This window comes from Eretmochelys imbricata, chromosome 2 (genome assembly GCF_965152235.1).
Source record: "Eretmochelys imbricata isolate rEreImb1 chromosome 2, rEreImb1.hap1, whole genome shotgun sequence".
NCBI classification, from domain to species: Eukaryota; Metazoa; Chordata; order Testudines; family Cheloniidae; genus Eretmochelys; species Eretmochelys imbricata.
Window position 1 is genome coordinate 148,229,677 of NC_135573.1, and position 17,156 is coordinate 148,246,832.

General features: G+C 45.7%; 1 protein-coding gene across 3 annotated transcripts in view; it reads right to left on the reverse strand.

Moving 5' to 3' along the window:
• The window catches only part of CLPTM1L (CLPTM1 like), a 127,793-nt gene that overhangs the window by 77,430 nt on the left and 33,207 nt on the right, over positions 1-17,156 (reverse strand). For all 3 annotated transcript variants that reach the window (XM_077810838.1, XM_077810836.1, XM_077810835.1), the window contains exons 6-7: positions 16,941-17,058; positions 6,953-7,047 (exon numbers count right to left, since the gene is read on the reverse strand). In XM_077810838.1, the coding sequence (XP_077666964.1) occupies positions 6,953-7,047; positions 16,941-17,058 (213 nt within the window). The remainder of the gene's footprint in view (positions 1-6,952; positions 7,048-16,940; positions 17,059-17,156) is intronic.

Consider the following 17,156-nt stretch of genomic DNA (forward strand, 5'->3'; position numbering starts at 1 on the left):
CAACCCCCTGCTCGAAGCAGGACCAATTCCCAGTTAAATCATCCCAGCCAGGGCTTTGTCAAGCCTGACCTTAAAAACTTCCAAGGAAGGAGATTCCACCACCTCCCTAGGCAACGCATTCCAGTGTTTCACCACCCTCTTAGTGAAAAAGTTTTTCCTAATATCCAATCTAAACCTCCCCCACTGCAACTTGAGGCCATTACTCCTCGTTCTGTCATCTGCTACCATTGAGAACAGTCTAGAGCCATCCTCTTTGGAACCCCCTTTCAGGTAGTTGAAAGCAGCTATCAAATCCCCCCTCATTCTTCTCTTCTGCAGGCTAAACAATCCCAGCTCCCTCAGCCTCTCCTCATAAGTCATGTGTTCTAGACCCCTAATCATTTTTGTTGCCCTTCGCTGGACTCTCTCCAATTTATCCACATCCTTCTTGTAGTGTGGGGCCCAAAACTGGACACAGTACTCCAGATGAGGCCTCACCAATGTCGAATAGAGGGGGACGATCACGTCCCTCGATCTGCTCGCTATGCCCCTACTTATACATCCCAAAATGCCATTGGCCTTCTTGGCAACAAGGGCACACTGCTGACTCATATCCAGCTTCTCGTCCACTATCACCCCTAGGTCCTTTTCCACAGAACTGCTGCCTAGCCATTCGGTCCCTAGTCTGTAGCGGTGCATTGGATTCTTCCGTCCTAAGTGCAGGACCCTGCACTTATCCTTATTGAACCTCATCAGATTTCTTTTGGCCCAATCCTCCAATTTGTCTAGGTCCTTCTGTATCCTATCCCTCCCCTCCAGCGTATCTACCACTCCTCCCAGTTTAGTATCGTCCGCAAATTTGCTGAGAGTGCAATCCACACCATCCTCCAGATCATTTATGAAGATATTGAACAAAACCGGCCCCAGGACCGACCCCTGGGGCACTCCACTTGACACCGGCTGCCAACTAGACATGGAGCCATTGATCACTACCCGTTGAGCCCGACAATCTAGCCAGCTTTCTACCCACCTTATAGTGCATTCATCCAGCCCATACTTCCTTAACTTGCTGACAAGAATACTGTGGACAAGAATACATGAACCGCTTCTACTTCACAGCTACAGCAGGGTTGCTGCCAAAAGATTCAGTAGCATGCTGAACCAGTGTTGGTGAGGCCACACTGGGGTTATGAGGATGACGTTCGCTTTGTCTTGCTTCCAGACCTTGTGGATCAATGGTACCAGTGGAAAGCGTTAGCGTTCAATGGTTAGCGTTCCCGACCATGGAATCAAGAAGGGGTCTGACAGGGAGCCCTTGTCCCTGCCCTGCAGAGAACAGAACATGTGGCACTTTCTGTTCTGCCTGGACACGAACAGGTCCACCTTGGGAGTCCCCCACCTGTGGAAGACTAGTCTGATCACCTCTGGATGGAGCAACCATTTGTGGCGAGATGAGAAGGTCCTGCTGAGGTGATCTACCAAGATGTTTTTGGTTCCAGTCAGGTGGGTGGCTACTTTACGAAGTACTTTAAAGTACTTTACTTTACATGGCACACACAAAAGTCCCAGAGGCTGAGAGCTTCCCAACACAGGGCCGAAAACCTGGCACTCTCCTGCCTGTTGATATACGTTGTGGTGTCCATCAGGGCCTGCACCACCTTGCCTCTTAGGGGGGGCAAGAAAGCCTGGCAGGTCAGGTGAACCGCTCCGAGATCCCTGGTTTCAGAGTGGTAGCCGTGTTAGTCTGTATCAGCAAAAACGAGGAGTACTTGTGGCCCCTTAGAGATTAACAAATGTATCTGGGCATAAGCTTTCGTGAGCTAAAACCCATTTCATCAGATGCATGGAGTGGAAAATACAGTACATGAAAAGATGGGAGATGTCTTACCAAGTGGGGAGTCAGTGCTAATGAGACAATTCAATTAAAGTGGAAGTGGGCTATTATCAACAGGAAGAAAAATCACTTTTGTAGTGGTAATGAGGCCAATTTTTTTTCTTGAAGAATTGCCACTTTTAAGTCTGTTATTGAGTGTCCATGGAGATTGAAGTGTTCTCCAACTGGTTTTTGAATGTTATAATTCTTGATGTCTGATTTGTGTCCATTTACTCTTTTGTGTAGAGATGGTCCAGTCTGGCCAATGTACATGGCAGAGCATTGCTGGCACACGATGGCATATATCACATGCCACCATCGCCGACTGTGTGGGTTCCAGTGCCCAGTCCTACTGCTGGGGCTTGGGCGTTGGACTGAACTGGCCCTCCATGCCAGAGGAATCACCTTCCGGTGACCATGAGGGGCCGCTGACACCTGGGTTTGTTTACTGGTTGTGGCTACCGGCGACCGATGCGGGAGACTGGTGTCAGTGCCAGGGAGACTAGTGCCGAGATGGGGAATGCTCATCAGTGCTGAGATGGGGAACACACTGCGCCAGTGGTCAGGACTGATGTCAAGAGGAAGACGGACGGGAGGATGACCGGTGCTGGGAACAGCACAGGGAGTAATCAGATGAGCGATACTGAAAGGATCTGGATGCTAGTCTGGGCAACTGATAATGAGTCTCAGACCTGTCCCAGGATCCTCAGCACGGTGGAGAGGAATGTCACCTCCTCTCCAGTGACCAGCGGTTTTCCCCTGCCCCTTGAGGGGTCTTGGCAGCTGACCTGCCCTCTTGGGGAGCCTTAGCAGAGTCCTGCGGCACCAGAGTCGTCATGGGAGCATGTGGAAACCTGTGCTCTTTCTGCACCTGGGAGGACGACGGTGCCGGCAGGGGCGTGGGACCCATACCTTTCCCAGGAGTCTGTGATGGAACTTTGAGGGCACTAGAGGCTCCAAGCGGGGAGGCAGGAGGATGTGTGGCTCCGGAGTAGGCTGGCGGCCAGGCACAGGTTCCTTGGCCAATGACCCTTGGGCCTTTTTGCTTGGAGCCGGGCAGCTGGGCCTTTTTGCTTTCTTTTTCAGCACCAGCAACGGCAACTGGTGCCGGCAGTGTGCTGAGCACGGAGGCCAAGGCACTTGGTGCAGCCTGTCTGGATGGCTCGGAAGCTGGGCGAAGGGCAGACTCCATCAGGAGGGCCCTGAGACAAATATCCCACTCCTTTTAGGTTCTAGGCCAAAAGCTCTTACAGATCCAGCACCCATCCTTAGCATGTGATTCCCCCAAGCAATCAGGACAGCTGCTATGGGGGTTGCTAACAGGCATAGGCCTGTTGCAATCTGAGCAGAGTTTTAACTCGGAGACCGGGACATGCCCTGCCTGGGGTGAAGTCCCCACTGGGACCCAAACTACTACCAACAACTACACTACTCAAAAACTATTTACAAAAGGCCCTAAGGCACAAAGCTTGTAGGAGAAAAAAATGCTAGCCCTTGCTAGACAAGAAAAAGCACTCCAACTAACCACCACAGGCAGTAAGAAGGAACTGAGAGGGCGTAGGGCCGGCAGCACCTGATATAGCGCCACATGAACACGGCACTCCAGAGGGCGCCACAGCTGGTCCAATGGATACCGCTAAGGCAAAAATCTGACAACCACGCAAGTGGGCGTGCACACACCTAGAATGGAATCAATATGAGCAAGCCCTCAAAGAATTTACCCAGTGTAATCTACCTATTGACATTCATAAATCGACCTCTGTGGTCCACGAGGCATCGAATAACAATGGAATACTTCAGTTTATGTACTCATGTGCCCTTTGAGGAGCGCAAACTATAGGCACTAGTCCCATCAATGGTCCTCGTGCATTTCGGAAACTGCATTCTCTAACAGCCAGCAATTACTTCACGAATATCTTTTATACTTGGCCCTCAGGGTAAAACCACACACATCTGAATGCTTCAGAAGCCTCCATCCCCACTGTACCCACAGTCTACTTTCCAACCCCAGACTGGTTGGCAATCTGGGGTAGCCAGCTTCCAGAGTGCTCTAGGAACCCGTGTCTCAACTGGCACGACCACCCTCATGCACTCGTCTTTAGGGAAGGTCGGGAGAGGCTGCTCGCAAAGTTCCAGAAACGTATCTTTCTTCATGTGAAAGTTCTGAACCTGCTACTGGTCATCCCAGATCTGCAAAATGATTTGGTCTCACCAATCTGAGCTTGTGGCCCTGCTCTAGAAGTCCCAGAAAGAGGTATCCGTGGCTATCCCAAGAGTCATGAGCGTCAGCAGCCAGTTCAAGTCTGCCATGTCTGTGTCCTGCTCCATCAGAAGTTCTCTCAGGCACCTTTGATGAGTCAGAAAATACTGCTGAAATGTTCATCATCTCACGGAATTTCTGCCCATTTCTTGAAACAGCGAGAGAAATTCTTAAAGTGGCACATCTCCTTGGTATTGCCGGCTCCGGTTGCTGAGAGCACACAGACAAAAACAATGGCTTGCAAGATGTTTGCAGAATTGTCAAGCTTCCTGTAACATGCAGGGTGGATCCCACACTGCACCACAGTCAAAGGGCTACAGAGACCATGTTTTGGGAAAGCGCTATTAAGTCTGGGATGTGGTTGGTTGAAATCTGGTCTGTGTGATACAGTGTGGATGCCAGAGCCCTGGGTTCAAGCCCAGGTTGGAATATTATTTACTTAGGGTTCATAATCAACGTAGATCAGTGGTTCCCAAACTTGTTCCGCCGCTTGTGCAGGGAAAGCCCCTGGCGGGCCGGGACAGTTTGTTTACCTGCTGCGTCCGCAGATTCGGCTGACCACCGCTCCTGGTGACCGCGGTTCACTGCTCCAGGCCAATAGGAGCTGCTGGAAGCAGCGGCCAGTACTTCCCTGCTTTGAGCAGCTCCCATTGGCCTGCAGCAGTGAACCGCGGCCACTGGGAGCAGCGATCGGCCGAACCTGCGGACGCAGCAGGTAAACAAACTGGCCCGGCCCGCCAGGGGCTTTCCCTGCACAAGTGGCGGAACAAGTTTGGGAACCACTGATGTAGATGCTTAAACCCTGGGTTCTCTAATCTAGGGTTCACTGTCCTGAGTCCCATTAAATCTGGGCTTACATTTCAGTGCAGACAAACCCTTATGGGCCACTTTCTTCAGCAGCTGCCGAGCAGCAAAGGGGAGGAGTAGCAGCAGTGTGGTAGCCTGAAGTGCCATGCAGGAAATTTGACCATCTATATACCAGGTTATATAGAGTGGACAGACTAGCCACCAAAGGCTTGGGAAGACTAGGTGGAGATTCTTCCAGAGTGCTGCTGGAAACCTGCTTGTTGTCAGAGCCATTGCCCCAAGACTCGAAGTAGTACTGGCCTGAGTGGACTCTGGTCAGTCCCAGGAGGACAGGCAATATGAGGGGCACACTCACTGCACATTTCTGCTGCTGAAGGAATATGGGCAAATGAATAATAAGGGCATTTTCCTCAATGTTTTGTTCCATTAAGAGTTGAAGTCATCTGCTTGGAGATAAGTACCTTGCTGGAAGCAACAAGGTGCAGGTGCTTCTTGGGTAAGGTAATGATCTCAGATGACTGGTCACTACATCAAAATGGAATAGTAGAAGGAACCCCATTAGCCCATACTGTTAAATGGGTAGGTGCAGAAAGAATTTTACTATTGGTGAATTAGTTCATACAATCACATGAGAGACAGAACAGTGTTTGAGCAGAAGAAAAAGCATGACCTCCTGCTGAAGGCTTGATGACAGTTTTATGAATTTGTAAGGTTTGTTGCTGAGCCACGAAACAATAAATAGACTAATAGAGAATTCTGAGTGTGCGCACACATTTCTCTAGCAAGGACATAAACCATTCTTGGAGAACACAAATCTCCCACTGCTTGAAGGGCAAGACAGTATTAACACAAAATAGTCCAGATTCTCTGCTTCATTTCCCTCCCTTTTCTCTGATGTGGCCATTTTTTGCCTAAACTCCCCAGCTGAGGACTCTCCTGGCATAGAGGAACTAAGTCAGTATAACCAGCCCCTAAATGCCCTTGTAACAATGACATAAGGTGTCTCAGTGGCATAAAGAATGACACCCAGAGACTGTGTGCTCTGGCAATTTCCAACTGGCAGACAGCGCCCTTGACAGTGGTACCATCTGGCAAGTTTAGAGCAGACCATGGCTATTTAGACTCCACTAGGGACATCGTTTGTGCAGAATCAGTGAGGGAATCAGAATTGTAATCTGTTCGACAGTTATGTTCTGTCCTCGCTGCTAGAAAATCTCAAAGCAGAAAATCTGAGCCAGCATTCATATGCAATGCTTTTCAGGTTTTCGTTTAACTCAGGTTAAATAAAGAAATTGACACTACATTATTTCACTTAAGAGTTAAATATTTTTACAGGTCAATTAAGAAGGTTACATTTTCTATAAAAGTTGATAATTTATAAACTAATAATTCTTTCCAGGAGATAAAAATTTTATTTCTCACAATCAGACAAGTATCAATTGTATCTATAACCCTTCACTAATTTCTGATTACAGTCTACATTAATTTTTAAACCAATATGTATATTCAACAGCAGATCAAGTTGCTGTTTTGTTATGAGGATGGGTGATCAATGAACAGTTGAATTCTTATTTGCAAACTGGCTGGCAGCCAGCGCTGAAAATTGAAGCCATTAACCTTTCCGTTATCCACTGGTGCAGTGTGATCAACAAACAACTCAGGTAAGAGGACAGCCAGTCACACAAGGAAATGTAGTAATTCTCTTTCTGGGAAGGACTGGACTGGGGGGGGGAGACGGACCCCTAATTTTTAAATTGGAATTGGGAGTAGAAATCCGTTTTTCTGGCTTAAATTTCAGAACATATTGCATAAATGTTCCCTTGCAGAACATAACGTTTTGCTATTGAATTTTCTATTTGTATTTATGAAGGAAAAATCGGCATAGCATAGCACATGTATTGACATTAATATTTCCAAAAACGATTACTGGTAATTTAGAGAAATGTGAGGGTCAGTGCTCAAAGTACCTTTACTTTTATTGTTTACTTATACTTAAGTATATACCGCTTAAAAACAGCACGTGATCCACTTACATGGAATGCTGCTACAAAGAATGTCAAAGCCAAAAAGTACAGGTTAGTATCCACAAAAATTCCTTTTACTTCATCTGCATCCTTTTCTGAAAAGCCTGGAAGAAAGAGTAGATAAAATGTGAAAAGTACCAAAAAATTAGCATTACAGCTATTAGTATAGTAGATTCAAGTATAAAGGAAGCCCTTTTTAAGTGGCACAAGTTTTAATAATAATAATAAAATAAAAATAATAAAAACTGGATGCTGGCTTTGCTTACAAAAATCAGGTTTTGTATGTTTTACCTAAAAACATTCTGAGCTAGTAATTTATAAGGTATTGATCTTGACCAGTCACTAAATTTGGTTCTACAAGAGTTTGTCTAGCCTTTAAAATCAGCTCCAAAACGAATGAGGAAAGGGGAACTAAGGGGAACTAACATTTTATACACCTAAAAAAACCCAATCAATTAACAGCAGGATACAACTGTCTGTAATGGGCCACTCTCTTACCACTTCAAAAGTTATTTTTCCTCCCTTGGTATCCTGCTGTTAATTGATTCCTCTCATTAGACTGACATCACACTTGGTAAAGCAACCCCCATCCTTTTACGTATTTATACCTGCTTCTGTATTTTCACTTCATACATCTGATGAAGTGGGGTTTAGCCCACGAAAGCTTATGCCCAAATAAATCTATTAGTCTCAAAAGGTGCCACAAGGACTCCACATTTTTGCTGATAAGAGACTAACACGGCTACCACTCAAACCATTTTATATACCTATATGCCACGAAGCATTTGCTGACTGTAATGAGGTGTCATTAATCGGGAAGGCAACCCTTCCCAGAATTGTTGCCTGAAGAATATTCAGAGATTCCAAGGCAGAAAGGACCGTTGTACTCATCTAGTCTGACCTCTTGTATAACACAGGCCACAGAACTTCCCCAAAATAATTCCTAGAACACAGCTTTTAGAAAAACATCCGATCTTGATTTTAAAATGGTCACTGATGGAGAATCCTAGCGTATACCTGCACAAAGTCAGTCCTGGTAAGATTTTAAATCCTCTGGGTGGGGAGACAAGGAATCTGGGATTACGGAGTTGTCCAGGAAAGGAGAGGATGGGACTGCTGGAACCCCTAGCATCACTTGGGGTAGAGGTTACTCCTTTGGCAAAGGCTGCCCCAAGAAGAGGTGTCTCAAGAGGACAGACCTCCTCTTGCATCTGTAACAGAGGCCACTCTTGGGGCTGGTACATCTCAGGATCAAGGGAATTGCCCCCAGGACTGGAGCAGAAATCTACACTTCAAGTGGGGTACTCCCTGCAGGTCCCAAGGTGATCACTGTGAGCGAGAGTATGGCATAGGGGGTCAATACATTGAGGATGCCAAGGATCTGCCCTTACTGTAAGAACAGCTGTGCTCTCAGTGCAGACGCTTTCCCTTTGCTGCCCACTGGAAGATCTTTGGGACTTTTTGCCAAGGCAAAGACCAACAGGAGGAATCCATATTAGAGTAAGAAGAACCCTCTCAGAAGTCCTTGGGCACTGTTGGTGGCCACTCCGGCGGGACCACAGAATAGTCCAATTTATCCATAGTCCAATGAGAGAAGGGCAAAGTTGGTATCAAGGATGGGACTGTTGTCAGTACCGGAAAATCTTCAGTGACAGTACCAAAGAGCACAACAGAGTTGTTGTGGGTTTCAAAGGGCACTTGTGTTAACAGAAATGAATGGTGACTAAACAGAGGACAGATGGCACCAAGGACAAAGGGCATATCAGTGCTGCCCGACAGCCATCTACACCAAGGAAGGTGCCTGTGGTTTCACTGGTACCGAGGGCATCGACAGTAAGCGGCCTCAACCCCGAGTTTGTAGAATTTGAGGGGCCTGAAATAGCTGGCAGTGCCGATAGTACACCCGCCTTCTGAGTAAGCGGGGATGCTGGTAGACAGGCAGAATAAGTCTGTTGTTACCATGTAGGCTTGTGGGATTGTTGATATCAAAAAGCAGTGTCACCATAGATACCAGAATCAATGGTTGACCACCAGGTGGGCCCCAAGTCAGTGGTACAGTACTGGGAATCTCCAGCCTTGATGTGGATTGACAGTTTGGCTGTACCTTGGATCTTGTGGATGTTGGGAAGCTATCTTCGACAAAGAGAACACCTCTCTCCTCAATTTCGAACATTCCTGATCTGTTTTGTGGGTCTCTTCTGGGGTACCTCAGGGAACACAGATCGACCCCTTCCTCCTCGTGGGGAGAGTCAGAGTCCAGGGGTCTGTCTACCAGTGTTGATGCAGAAGGTGGCTGGCTGAGGACTGCCAGTCCTGCTAGCGGAAGAGGGTCTTGGTGCTAGTTTAAGCTTCATAGCCTGTTCTAACAAAAGCTGCTTCAGGCAAAGGTCTCTTGCAATATGTGTTCTCACAACAGATTATAAATTCTCCTTAATGTGACTTTCACCTACACGCAGCAAGTGTAGGAGTATACTGTTGGGAATAGAAAGTCCACCTAATACGCAACGTTTGAAGGCCTGGTCAACGCTGCATGCCCTACAGTGCTGAGCTCCAGAAATTACTATGAAGACTAACTATATTATACTACAGATACTATTAAAAGAACTCTTTACAGGAGAAGTCCCAGTGACACAAGTGTGGTGCAGAGAGAAAAAGCCATGAGAAGACTCGCCCGGGGGAGCTCCAACTAAGGCTACTGGTGGTATGAAGGGACTGAGGGGGATTACGGTATGTCACCCTTATATTGCTTCAGAAGGGGCTACGAGGCAACACAGGGTGGATGCGCCGTTCCAATAGGTACCACGGTGGGGAAAAGTCTCCAATTCTGATGCCCTCAGCACAAACGCACCTGAGTGAAATACCCATCTGCAACCACTCAAAGAACGTCTTGTAGGTATAACCTACATTGCTTAGGGGACTATAACCCTCAAAAGTGACTCTGAAAAGGACTTAAGAAATGATGGTGGATAACCAACTGAACATGTACTCCCAGCTCTAGCTAGAAGGGCTAAAGATCAGACAAACAAATATTGAGGAAGGACATGGTATCATCCCAGCATATGGCTCTCGTGAGACTACTGTATCTAGCAGCAATTTAAATGGAATGATGAAAAACTGGAAAGAGTTTAGAGAAAAGCCACAAGAATGATCCAGAATCTGAGAAACAGGGCTTACAGTGAGAAATTTTAAGAAGGCCAATTGATCTAGCTTATTCAAAAGGTTAAAAGATGACAGTATATAAATACCAACACAGGGACAAGACACTGATACTAGAAGGTTCTTTAACCAAGCAGAAAAAGTCATAAAGAGATCCAATGGAAAGAAGCTGAAGTCAGCAAAGTTCAAACTGAAAATAAAATGCACATTTTTAACTGTGAGGATAATCAACGGATTACCGAGGTTTGTGGTAAATTCTCCATCATTCGGAGTCTTTAAATTAAGACTGGATGTGTTTAGAAAGATTAAACTACGAGTTACTGAGCTAGATGCAGGAATTACTTGGTGAAATTCTATGCTCTGTTTTATACAGATTAGACTAGATCATAATGTTCCTTTCTGACCTTAATCCATGTCTTTCCTTTATCCTGTATTTTCAGGAAAGGAGTTTTCTTATTAAACAGGATTTAAAGTTTCCAGTACTAGAGAGCCCTTTCTTAAAGAGATTTTTTTTTTAAATAAGGGAACTTGGAATGTTGTGAGACAATTGTACAGGGAAATTCCTGTGTCTTCCTTTCCCATTTAATAACTAAATTTAATGGGTAAGAGCCATCACATCCTCTCAAGATAGATGTGTGGGATTTTAAAACGTTTCATACATATTTGTCCTGTTTCAACAAATCTATTGGAGTTGAAATATAAGATCATAATAGTAGTACTGGGCACCAGTGAAAATAAACTCCTAAATTTTGTTATCTTGAGATCTCTGAACTATGAGGAATGTATCAGATACTGATTCAGATTTTGTTTTTGGATACTTCAACTGTTATTTTTAAGAGATTGGAAAAAACTTGGGAAGAATTCACTCCTTCCATGTTGGCCCTTTTATGCTGCCGTTGTAGTGCAGAAGATTTTTTACAGCCCAGATCTGGCTTGGGAAACTCCGGCCTGCTGCAGGTTTTGCACAAGGCAATTTATGCTGCCTATTATGCCTCTGCCACATGTGCCAGGATTGGAGGCATGAAGAGACACAGAACTTCCACCCATATGCAGCTGGGGACAGGATACCTAAGATACCCGGGGGGACCACAACTGCAGCCCAGAATCAGGAATGTGAGAAGGTGGCTTCAATGTACCTTAGTTCTTCCTCTCCCAGGACGTGAGTTTTGTACAGCGCCTTTAAAAGACAAGTGTAATATCAAACTCCCTGACTCTCCCTTTCATGAAAGCATAGATTTAGCATGTCTGGAATCTTGTGACTCTGTACAAATTTGCACAGTTACTCTTCGAGAAAGCATGTAAGTTTAGATGCTTTTTTCACAAATTATTTGTAATAAAAAATTGTCTCAAGTGCAATGTTCAACTGCATTGTTAAGAGATAACTTGGAACGAGCTGAGCAGAGCAGAGAACAGCAGAGAGGCTAACAGAGAGAGTTTGCCTGGGATCTGTCTGAGAGGAGGTACACTAAGGGCTGCATTAGGGAGCCTGTGTTGGTGAGTATCTAAGTCTCTGTTGTGGAGACAGTTTCACAGTTTGACCGTCTGCTTCACTGGTTGTTTGTTTGAAAAGTGAGAATTAGGAGTGCTTTGTTCCAGGTGAGCCTTGAGTGAGCCTGACTGTTATAAAAAGCCAGTCAGCTGTGAACCACCTGAGCAGCAAAGAGCAGAGAGGCTAACAGAAGGAGTTTGCTTGGGGAGAGCCCCCTGAGGCTTTCATTTTGCCAGCTTCTCTGAGTAGTTACTACAACTCCTGAGGAAGCTCGTAGAAGGAAGGTAATATGGATGGGGAGTGTTCAGCTGTTGTGATCTGCACTGGATGTGCCATGTTTGTCTTTCTTCCACAGGACAGAAGCGACTTTGTCTGTACAAAGTGCAAGCTGGTCTTTATATTAGAAGAGAAGGTTCAAGGTCTAGAGAAACAAGTATCGACCCAGCGTTGCATAAGAGAAACTGAAGATTTCCTGGACAGACGTCAGGATATGCTTCTATGGACACACTGTTCTGAAGATTCAGAGCAGGCTGCACAGCGGGGCAGGATGGTGAAAAAATTTGGCAGCATGTGACCTTCAGAAGAAGAAAGGGGAGTGTCCATGTATCAGCAGCGCAGGTACAGATAAGCAACCGTTTTCATGTTCTCTCCACAGGTACTAATGCGGAGAGTGGACTAGATGATACATCTGAGGGAATGGAACAGAAGGAGATTCCGCCGACTGGAAGGCATGAGATGCACTGTCCTAGGGATGGAGGTTCCATGACCACCGCTCCTAAGAGGAGGAAGCGGGTGGTGGTGGTCAGGGACTCTCTCCTCAGGGGGACTGAGTCATCTATCTGCTGCCCCGACCGGGAAAACAGAGAAGTCTGCTGCTTGCCAGGAGCTAGGATTCATGATGTGACGGAGAGACTGCCGAGACTCATCAAGCCCTCGGATCGCTACCCCTTCCTGCTTCTCCACATGGGCACCAATGATACTGCCAAGAATGACTTTGAGCGGATCACTGCAGACTATGTGGCTCTAGAAAGAAGGATAAATGAGTTTGAGGTGCAAGTGGTGTTTTCATCCATCGTCCCCATAGAAGGAAAAGGCCTGGGTAGAGATCGTTGAATCGTGGAAGTCAACGAATGGCTACGCAGGTGGTCTTGGAGAGAAGGCTTTGGATTCTTTCACCATGGGATGGTGTTCCAAGAAGGAGAAGTGCTAGGCAGAGACTGGCTCCACCTAACGAAGAGAGGGAAGACCATCTTTGCAAGCAGGCTGGCTAACCTAGTGAGGACGGCTTTAAACTAGGTTCACCGGGTGAAGGAGACCAAAGCCCTGAAGTAAGTGGGGAAGTGGGATACTGGGAGGAAGCACAAGCAGGAGAACGTGAAAGGGGAGGGCTCTTGCCTCATACTAAGAAAGCAAGACAAACAGCAAGTTCTCTCAAGTGCCTATACACAAATGCAAGAAGCCTGGGAAACTAGCAGGGAGAACTGGAAGTCCTGGCACAGTCAAGGAATTGTGATGTGATTAGAATAACAGAGACTCCGTGGGATAACTCACATGACTGGAGTACTGTTATGAATCGATATAAACTGTTCAAGGAGGACAGGCAGGGCTGAAAAGGTGGGGGAAGTTGCATTGTATGTAAGAGTAGTATGACTGCTCAGAGCTCTGGTATGAAACCGCAGAAAAACCTGAGTGTCTCTGGATTAAGTTTAGAAGCGTGAGCAACAAGGGCGATGTCGTGGTGGGAGTCTGCTATAGACCACCGGATCAGGGGGATGAGGTGGATAAGGCTTTCTTCCGGCAACTCACGGAAGTTACTAGATCGCAGGCCCTGGTTCTCATGGGAGACTTCAATCACCCAGATATCTGCTGGGAGAGCAATACGGCGGTGCACAGAAAACCCAGGAAGTTTTTGGAAAAGGTAGGGGTCAATTTCCTGGTGCAAGTGCTGAAGGAACGAACTAGGGGCAGAGCTCTTCTTGACCTGCTGCTCACAAACCAAGAAGAATTAGTAGGGGAAGCAAAAGTGGATGGGAACCTGGGAGGCAGTGACCATGAGATGGTCGAGTTCAGGATCCTGACACAGGGAAGAAAGGAGAGCAGCAGAATACGGACCCTGGACTTCAGAAAAGCAGACTTTGACTCCCTCAGGGAACTGATGGGCAGAATCCCCTGGGAGAATAACATGAGGGGGAAAGGAGTCCAGGAGAGCTGGCTGTATTTTAAAGAATCCTTATTGAGGTTACAGGGACAAACCATCCCAATATGTAGAAAGAATAGTAAATATGTCAGGCGATCAGCTTGGCTTAACAATGAAATCCTTGCTGATCTTAAATACAAAAAAGAAGCTTACAAGAAGTGGAAGATTGGACAAATGACCAGGGAAGAGTATAAAAATATTGCTGAGGCATGCAGGAGTGAAATTAGGAAGGCCAAATCACACCTGGAGGTACAGCTAGAGAGAGATGTTAAGAGTAACAAGAAGGGTTTCTTCAGGTATGTTAGCAACAAGAAGGAAGTCAAGGAAAGTGTGGGCCCCTTACTGAATGAGGGAGGCAACCTAGTGACAGAGGATGTGGAAAAAGCTAATGTACTCAATGCTTTTTTTGCCTCTGTCTTCACGAACAAAGTCAGCTCCCAGACTGCTGCAGTGGGCAGCACGGCATGTGGAGGAGGTGACCAGCCCTCTGTGAAGAAAGAAGTGGTTCGGGACTATTTAAAAGAGCTGGACAAGCACAAGTCCATGGGACAGGATGCACTGCATCCAAGACTGCTAAAGGAGTTGGCGGATGTGTTTGCAGAGCCATTGGCCATTATCTTTGAAAACTCATGGCGATCGGGGGAGGTCCCGGACGACTGGAAAAAGACTAATGTAGTGCCCCTCTTTAAAAAGGGAAGGAGGAGGATCCGGGGAACTACAGGCCAGTCAGCTTCACCTCAGTCCCTGGAAAAATCATGGAGCAGGTCCTCAAGGAATCAATTCTGAAGCACTTAGAGGAGAGGAAAGTGATCAGGAACAGTCAGCATGTGTTCACCAAGGGCAAGTCATGCCTGACTAATCTAATTGCCTTCTATGACGAGATAACTGGCTCTGTGGATGAGGGGAAAGCAGTGGACGTGTTGTTCCTTGAATTTAGCAAAGCTTTTGACACGGTCTCCCACAGTATTCTTGCCAGCAACTTAAAGTAGGATGGGCTGGATGAATGGACGATAAAGTGAATAGAAAGCTGGCTAGATTGTCGGGCTCAATGGGTAATGATCAACGGCTCCATATTTAGTTGGCAGCCGGTATCAAGTGGAGTGCCCCAAGGGTCGGTCCTGGGGCCGGTTTTGTTCAATATCTTCATTAATGATCTGGAGGATGGTGTGGATTGCACCCTCAGCAAGTTTGCAGATGACACTAAACTGGGAAGAGAAGTAAATATGCTGGAGGGTAGGGATAGGACAGAGAGGAACCTGGACAAATGAGAGGATTGGGCCAAGAGAAATCTGATGAGGTTCAACAAGGACAAGTGCAGAGTCCTGCACTTAGGACGGAAGAATCCCATGCACCGCTACAGACTAGGGACCGAATGGCTCGGCAGCAGTTCTGCAGAAAAGGACCTAGGGGTTACAGTGGACGAGAAGCTGGATAGGAGTCAACAGTGTGCCCTTGTTGCCAAGAACGCCAATGGCATTTTGGGATGTATAAGTAGGGGCATTGCCAGCAGATCGAGGGACGTGATCGTTCCCCTCTATTCGACATTGGTGAGGCCTCATCTGGAGTAGTGTGTGCAGTTTTGGGCCCCACACTACAAGAAGGATGTGGAAAAACTGGAAAGAGTCCAGCGGAGGGCAACAACGAGTAGGGGACTGGAACACATGACTTATGAGGAGAGGCTGAGGGAACTGGGATTGTTTAGTCTGCAGAAGAGAAGAATGAGGGGGGATTTGATAGCTGCTTTCAACTACCTGAAAGGGGGTTCTAAAGAGGATGGATCTAGACTGTTCTCCGTGGTAGCAGATGACAGAACAAGGAGTAATGGTCTCCAGGTGCAGTGGCGGAGGTTTAGGTTGGATTTTAGGAAAAACTTTTTCACTAGGAGGGTGGTGAAATACTGGAATGCATTACCTAGGGAGCTGGTAGAATCTCCTTCCTTAGAAGTTTTTAACGTCAGGCTTGACAAAGCCCTGGCCGGGATGATTTAGTTGGAGACTGGTCCTGCTTTGAGCAGGGGGTTCGACTAGATGACTTCCTGAGGTCTCTTCCAACCCTGATATTCTATGATTCTATGATTATTTACTCAGCCACCCTTTACTTTCTATTTCTTTTTCCAGAATGGCTCTCCCTTTCTGTTTTACCTGCCTAAATTGTGTTACTTTAAAGAGATTTTCAGTACTGACTTCTGTATCTGACCATCTGAAGATACAAAATCACAGAAAATTTCTTATCAGTGTTATTCATTAAAAAAAAAATCTCATGTATTAAATATTTTATCTATGTTATAACAAAGACACAATTTTGAAAACTTTACAGAAGAAATCCAGAGTAGAATGGCAGGCAGTGTACAGTTCCTGAAGCTGGTTGGCTGCACGGCTGTAGCGAGGCAGAAAAATTACTGGTGAGCAAAATACATCACAGACAGGGCAGAGTCAAGGGAATGGAGAAGACATGATTGGCCTGCCAATGACCAGTCTATCTGGAGGTTAAATGTTTGGTTTCTAAAATTTTCACTCATTCTGGATATCCAACTTGACATCCCTAGTAACTTAAATTCAGGTCCTAGGTACGCAACTCCAAATGAAGTCAATTGGAGAATGGAGGTATTTCTTAAGATTACGATCTGTGTATCAAATTAAACTACTTGAGAATTGAGGCAATCTGAATTAATGTAGGCCATAAAAGCATAAACTACCTCCTATAGTTTATCAGTCTGTTAGCAATTGGGCATTTCTCTTTTATGTATACTTTATTTTTAGTTAAGTGAATATAATGAAGTGTATTTTTTATTTAGGATTTTATTTTTCAGGAGTTGAAGATAAAACATTTTTTAAAAGTATACTCCAAACAGTGACTTTTGTTTTAAAGCAGCACTTATGGACTTTCACATGCAAAAGCCCCTAACAGCTAGTGGAAGGATCACTGCTCCCTTGAAATTAGTCTCAGCTGTTTATTTTATTGCTGAATTTTAACCACAACGTACTATATGTACAAACACAAGATGGTGTTTAGCAGAAACCCACAGATTTTTCTGATAATGTGTCAAACAAGATAGAAGAACTACACCATTTTATAGTACTGTAAAGGCAGTCAATATGTAGTTTATGTATTAGAAGTTAAGAACCTGACCTTCTGCTGTGAAAAAGTAAACATACCAAACTGCTGCAGGGAGAACACTGCATCTTGCATGTGGATCCAAAATCTGAGCTTTCCAAGAGATATTTTATCATATGACACTGTAAGAGGTAGCTCTGTCGTTGAACGGTTTATTATCTGCATTGGGTCAGAAAATAGTCTTAACAACAAAATTAATATACATACAAATGGGAATGCAAACAGAAACAACAGTTAACGCTTTTAGGGGTTGTTTA